Source organism: Rhagoletis zephyria, unplaced genomic scaffold, assembly GCF_001687245.7.
Source record: "Rhagoletis zephyria isolate East Lansing unplaced genomic scaffold, Rhagoletis_zephyria_1.1 Rzeph_scaffold_09850, whole genome shotgun sequence".
In the NCBI taxonomy this organism is placed as follows: domain Eukaryota; kingdom Metazoa; phylum Arthropoda; class Insecta; order Diptera; family Tephritidae; genus Rhagoletis; species Rhagoletis zephyria.
In genome coordinates this window covers 2817-10339 of record NW_016166928.1, presented here as the reverse complement: position 1 = coordinate 10339, position 7523 = coordinate 2817, and the positions used below count along the sequence as shown (strand labels likewise).

At 33.2% G+C, this 7523-nt stretch overlaps 1 protein-coding gene across 1 annotated transcript in view; it reads right to left on the bottom strand.

Moving 5' to 3' along the window:
• Positions 1-30: 30 nt before the first annotated feature.
• The window catches only part of Idgf6 (Imaginal disc growth factor 6), a 9848-nt gene continuing 2355 nt past the window's right edge, over positions 31-7523 (bottom strand). The window contains exons 2-4 of the mRNA XM_017632248.1: positions 3535-3835; positions 996-1571; positions 31-928 (exon numbers count right to left, since the gene is read on the bottom strand). Of these exons, the coding sequence (XP_017487737.1) occupies positions 276-928; positions 996-1571; positions 3535-3835 (1530 nt within the window). The 3' untranslated portion in view covers positions 31-275. The remainder of the gene's footprint in view (positions 929-995; positions 1572-3534; positions 3836-7523) is intronic.

The window sequence follows — 7523 nt, the reverse complement described above, 5'->3', positions numbered from 1 at the left end:
TTAAACCCGAGTATAAAAAGTTTATTTGAATTATGTTTAGGAAATAGATGAGAGTATGGAAATCTCGAATGGTTTTATTTTCTTAGAGCAATAAATTTATCTCATTTTTTAATTAATGCCCAAATTAAAAACTAAATTTATTCTACGCCCTTTTCGAATTCTGCTGTGAAGTATGCATATATATTTATACATACATATATTCATGTTCGTGCTATATAGTTACGTTGTAAATGTGTCAAAAATTAGAAATATGTATTTAGGTATTGCGTTGTGGTTTAGTTGACTAGGCGGTACTTGATGGCGCGCAGTACAGGGTATTTGTCGCCAGTGCAAGAGCCACGGAAGTCATCAAAGGACAAATCGAAAAGCGCTACGCCACCCAAATTGAATTGACGCACATAGCCTGCCTTCTCGGCCGCTGTGTCGGGGTCGTCATAAGCCACCCACAAGCCATGACCGCTGCTCTTTTCATCTGTGCGATATGCGTAGTTTCCAGTACGTCTGGTCGGATCGGCTACCTTGGTAAGAGCCAGGTTGGCGCCCTTGCCATAGGCATTGTTGGTATTCGGCAGCAGTGCGCACACCTCCGGCCAACTGTAGAGACCCTTGATTTGTGTGTGAGGGCCAGCGGGTGCTTCATTTTCAACATTGCCCACCGGTGGTACGCCAGTGTCGCCGGAACCATCGGTCAGCTTCCAGGCGCGGCCGAAGGCGGGCACACCCACATTCAATTTGGAGGCTGGGCAATTGTTACGCAACCAATATTGCACCTGGAAGTTGACATTAAATTGTGGATTACGTTCGGGCAGTTCGTACAGCGGTGCTGGCAAATCGGCCAGTTCAGGGTTGCGTTCCGGTGTGTAAAAGTCAAAGGCGGCTAAGTTGACGAAGTCCAGGTAGTTAACAATAGCCGGCACGTCGTAGAATACTGTAGAAAATAAATCATTAGAGAGGGGCACACCCTAACCCACACATTGACCAAATTATCTACTTACACGATGAGTTCACATTGGGCAACACTGTTGCCGACAGCAATAAATTATCGGGACGGAATTCGTTCTTTACATCTCGCAGCAATGCAGTGAACTGTTCCTTATGCTCCTCAGATTTTTCATCGACAATGTGATCGCCACTGAAGACCTTTTTGAAACCCTTCCACAAACTGCCAATACCGCTGTGTACCTTTTTGGGCTTGTTCTTCGGGAATTGCCAGGCAATATCGAGGCCATCGAAGCCGTAGGTCTTTACCAAAGCATAAACTGTGTTGAGGAAGCGCGTACGTCCAACTGGATTCTCCAGCAATTCCAAGTACTTGTTTGGTAAGTCTTTGGCATCTTCGCCGGTCTCGATATCCTTATCACCGCCCAAGCCAAGCAGCACCTTCAATGCGGGGTATTTGCGCTTTAGGCGTGTAACCGTACGGTAAAGGCCCTTGCCGAGATCCAAGTCTAAGTTCTGATTGAGTGAGACCGCTTTGTGGGAGTCGCGTTCAATGCCCGCATAACCATAGACAAGATAGTCGCAGAACTGCAGGGCCGGTTCGAGGTCGTCAATTATAAGTTTGCCAAGTCCTGAAAGGCGAAAAAGAGAATGAAGATGTTTAAAATGTGTTTGAGAAGATTTTTCTTGGTATAAAGTTGTGTGTGTGTGTGTAAGCGTGTTGTGCCTAGCGGACTGTAACTGGCGCTTGCGAAATTTTTATTTTATGTTTATTGTGAAAAATGGATGTTAAAACTTTCTTTGAAACCCCTTCGCATAATTTTCACTTGCTAATAAAAAATACTATTAATGTATGTACGTATGTTCATAAGTGAAGATTTCATTATTTTTGCTTTAAGACAGAAATTCAAAGAGAGCTTTCACTATTCTTGTCGTGTTGCTTAAATTCTTTAATAAAATCGTTACAAAAAAATGTCGCGGCCTTATAAAATTAATGGTTTTAGATGAGGAATTATCAAAAAGAGATTTCACAACGTGCGTGCTTAAAAAAAATGGTTAAAAACCTAAAAAAAAAGCTCTATCCGCAAACAAGTTAGTGCTTATACTGGATTTAGATGAGCTGTGGCGCCACTAAACAAAATGCATAGAAATTTTAAAGTAGCTCAAGCCAAAGCAAGGCTGCGCTCATCTGCGATTTATTTAAATGTAACTCGGGATATAGTCCACATGAAGAACTTTTTTAGGTTATAAATTTATTAAATTTTATGTATAGACCGGCAACGCATAAAAATTCACTCTGGCAAATACTGATATACTAGCTAGCACAAAATATAAGCTTTCGCTGATATTTGAGACACAGAAAAGTGTGTGCTGTTATATTGAGGAAATTAATTAAATACAAACTTCTAAGCTCGATTTTTCGTGCTCGACAAGAGTTAAATATATATCGTTTATTGCGAATTTTCGCTCTGAGAACTATTTTTAAATTAATAATATTTTTCAGAATTTATAACATGTAAGGGTTTATTGGATTTGATGGTCTTTTTAGCATTTTATTTTATTGTATTTTTAGATTTTTTTTTGTAAAATATGCTTTGTAATCTTTTTTCAATATTTTTATTTTTTTCTATTTTTTCAATTGTGTTTGTACTTTTGGCACTGTGCCATTAAATATGGTTTTTATTTAGATGTTTTTATATTTTTTTATATTTATTTTCCTCATTTCTCTGTTTGTTTTTTGATTTGGTTTTATTTTTTTAGTTAAATTGATTTTTCGTTTACTTTTTCTATTTGTATTTTTATTTTAAGTTTAATTTAGGTTATGTTTTATTTTATTTAATTTTTTTTTTTTATATAATTTAACATTTAAGCTTTTTTATTTAGATTTTCACTTTTTAATTTGCAGTGTATTTTTTAATCTGTTCCCTTTTACTTTATATTTTCTATACAAATATTTTTTCTTTTCTTTCTTTAATATTTTCATATATTTATTTATTTCTAATTAAATTTTGTAATACATATTTTTTTAATAACATATTATTTTCTGTTTAATTTTTCTATTTATTTTGATTTCATTTAATTAAATTTTTATTTTATTTTTATTTTTATATTTTTATTTTTTTCTCTACTATAACTTTCATTTTCCACTTAATTTCAATTTCAATTGAACTACTCTGGGAATTACATATGCGCTCGTTAGTACCGCTTCATCCTCGTTATCTACAGCTTAGCTTATTGTGCCGTAATAAACGCGTTTTGTTTAGCGATAATTTCACATAAGCTGTGCGTATTGTTTCTCATTAAAAACTTTGTATTACCAGTTCAATACTTATCAACTTTAATTAATAAGTATTTTTTAAATAAATTGAAAATTGTTTTCTTTATTTAGCTACATATATGTATATTAAACTTCTGGCTTCACTTTTTAACTCGTACACAGGCACTTTGTAAATTAAATATTTAAAATCAATTCAAGTCATCAGTACAACTATTATGCAATATCACTTTATTAACGAGAAACTCTCACAACTTTTTCAAGTGAAAAAGCCCCACACACCCGGTATGCAAATACACTTATGCGAACCGGTTACTCACCCTCTTTGATGAAACTCGTTGAGTCGTAGTAGCAAACCATATGTTTTTTGGGTCCAGCTGGTGATTGATTGCCCACTTTGTTGGCCAAAGTGCCGACAATGAAAAGTGAAAATACCAAAAGGATTTTCATTTTCAAAGCCCTACGCGGAACACTAACAACGACAAAAAAAGAAAAGACGATACGCAGCACAATTACACGCACACAAATCTCAGCTGAGAAATAAGAAGAAGCCGCTAAGATGCGATCTTTACTAAGCTTCGTCCGAACTGAAACTGATCGTAGTGTTGAGTTGAGGGCAGCCTGGAAGGCAAACGGAATAGCAAATCGACAAAGCGATAATAATAGTAGAAAACAACAAAATAAACTTAATATATAATGTATGTATATGTACATATTTAAGTATGCGCGTATATTCAGGCAGTGGCAACAAGTATATGTACATATGTACATTAGACTGCAACACTCCCCATACAGAAAAAAAAAAACATCGGTACTGATTTTCCACTGGAATTATAAAATCTATTATATCTTAGGACTTGCACCAAAATATTTCGGAAAAATATTAAGATTTACGTGAGCTGGACCAATTTGAAAATGAAGTTTTTTATGAATAAAAATAGGTTTTTTAAGGTTTGTTTGAAAAAATTCACCTCAGACGACAAAACAGTTTAATCTTAAAAAATAACACAAAAAATTCAACGGAATCATAATAATGAAATTTTTGATGAGCTTAAACTGTTTTGTCATCTGAGGGGATTTATTTTTATTTTTTTAATCGTTTAAGAAACTATTTTTATTCATAAAAAAGCTCAGTTTTTGATATATTTTCAAATCGGTCCAACTCAGGTTAGTCTTAATATTTTTCCAAAATACTTTAATGAAAGTCTTCAAACATAAAGAGTTTTGTAACTCCGGCGGAAACCAGCAACTTTTTTTGGTGATGCAGTCTAATGTACATACATATGTATATAAGCTAGGCAATGGCAACGGTATTTGAAATCGAAAAGTCTCGGTTTCGTATGTGATCTCAAGCTCGTGGTCTGTGGTTGCGTTGGTGGTTTTATATTTAACTACTTATTCTTTTTTATATTTTTCGGTTTTACGCTCAGCATAAGCTAAGTATTTTTATATGTGTAAATTTTGTTAAAATTCCGCATATGTGCATATTCAAATTGATATTGGTTTTGTTGTGATTTTTGTTAAATCTTTTTCGTGTAGAGTTTCGCTTATCACTTTTAAGCTTGGTTTCTCATTTGTCTTTGTTATTTGGTTTGTCCAATAAATTAGCGAAGATTTGGGCAGGTCATCGCTGCCATACTGTTTATGCGAATTTCAGTAACTTGATATTTTTTTAAATGATAAATGTTAATGATGGCATGTGTTTTTAGGCATACATACATATGTTGCATGGATTTTTGATATATTCATACATATATACATACATTCTATGAAAATGTATATACAAAAATATAGAAAAAATAACATACACCCTGTGTTCAGAATGTATCAAGCCAAAGCATTAGTCTCTTTTATTTATTAACTGTAAATGATGAAAATGTCCAATATGCGCTATCATTGGTGAAATGCCGAATTAGAACTTAGTTGCAGAAATAAGCTATTTCCATAAATTTTAGTTTAGAAATGAGAGAGACTGGTGCTTTGGCTTGATGCAGTTCTGAGCACAGCAGAAGTTATGTATCATATTCATACTAGTTCTGAGCCATATTAAGTTTGACTAGTTTAAGCTGCCTTTGCGGAAATGGGTTGTATCCGTGTGTACACACGTCTTTAAAAGTTAAAGAAACTTAGTACCATCCGAAAAGCGTGATGTAAGGTTAGTTTCATCGCTCTTCCAACGGCAGAGGACTCTAGGTGTCAAAGAGTGGCTTTCCAAAACGAAAACCGGGATATAAACGAGATTTGTATAACTCCGAATGTTCAGGTCAGCTTTCACTGTCCAATATGCATCCATACAGAAACAATAAGGTCATTGAAAATTTGTCCCAAAGCCATCCTCATCACTATACACACACACCTTTTCTGTACTTAATAAAAGACAAATTCCCAGTTTCACCAATCAAAAAGCTCGCTCAGATAATCCGCTAAGACTTCATGCAGACTCATCTATTCTCACCCATGATTTTTTTTAGGGACTCCTTAAGTCATCCGAAGATAACCTAGACGGAGTATTTTGGGAGTGCTACGATAACAGACCGAAAATAAAGTTTTACGGTTTCTCAAAATGCTTTTTGTTTTATTTATAATTAATAAACATAACATATTATTTAGTAAAAATACAAATAAACAATTAAAAATAATGAACTATATAAAAAATTATTTTTTATCTTGAAAAATCAGTCCTTTGAGGTTTGGAACCACTTTGTGCTCGCATTCGCAACTGCCATAATCTCAATAGCTTCTTTTTTCCAGGCACATTAGAAAGCGGCGTTTTAATCGAATAAGCTTGAGTGGATCAAACCAAGATAACAAAAAAACACTTCGACCCCCTTTTCATTCGAAATTCGCAGCGCGCCGCATTTGGCTGTCTGGGTATATATGTATGTGTCACATTCTAGTACTAATTTAGTTATTGAAAACTTAATTTTATTGGTCTTAGGAGAAAAGCGAAAACCAATAAATTTAAGTAGGAAATGCCAATTGGAGCTGAAATTTTTTTTTTTTATTGATAAAGTATCTATTTTGTATGAATTTATTGTACTGTATGTATGTACCTACACATGTATATATACTTCAATTTATTTTCACATACATATACAAACTCAAATACATGTAAATAAGACTTCTCGTGAGTCTTTAATTAAGCTCATTCTCCACAAAAGCTATTATCACATTTCATGTGTAAATTCTAAGGCTTACACCAGCTTCTACTATAAACTGTATGTCACTTTTGTGCCCGTAATTATGGAAATACATATTCATATACTATTTATGTTTATGAGTAAGCGTGTGTATGTAGGCCATACTCCGTATGTACATAACCACCATAGTCTCGTCTTCGTCTTGCTGCTGATAATGCCATGTATATGTACGAATATCTCTACCGTCGCAAAGTGTCAACATTTATTATTTTGATATTTGACCCCAGCCACTGATTAGCGCAGACGATGTGTTTATTCTAATTGTTCGGTATGTTTGTACACTTCTTAATACCCTAAAGGAAAATTTTTGAAGACAAACAAAAAGAATTTATTCTGTGCTATGTGTCCAATGACTGTTATCATTCCGGCTTGAAATTTATAGAGATCAATTGAGATTCATAAGACTCAGGCTATAATATGAATTTAGGTGGCTAAAGTAAATACTGCCGAATTGACAGTACAGTTTGCTAATCGGACGGTAATCGCAATGAGCATAGCGACTGCTGAGTGGAAGATCGACCTATCTCGGAAGTCAGTTCGAAAAAGCTGGGTGCTAAATAACTATTCAATTAGGTAAAAGACATACATACATAACATACTATGTAGGTTATGTTAAGCGAAAAATTCAAAAAATTACAAGCTTTTTAATTAGATGTTTTGTAAGCAGTTAGTTTTTGAGTGTGCAGTTTTGTAGCTTTTTAAATTCTAGTCTAATACAGTACAACTAACGGTTGATTTTTGACAATATTTTTAAAACTGTTGCATTATAATAATTCAATATAAAAAAACTTGGAAGAGGGTTAAAACTAAAGCAAGCCCCAATAAAATAACATAAGATAAAGTGATTTAAAATAAAACAAAATCAAATACATAAAATAAAATAATATGTAATTAAATTAAGTTTAAAAATATATATATAACAAAGTAAACTAAAATAAGATAAGATAAGATAAGATAATATCAAATAAAATAAAACAATATAGACTATAAAAAAGAAACAAAATATTTTAAAATAAAAATAATATAAATAAAAAATATAAAAATAAAGTAAGGTAATGCAAAGTAAAATAAAATAAAATAAATCAAAATAGGATAAAATAAAATAAAAT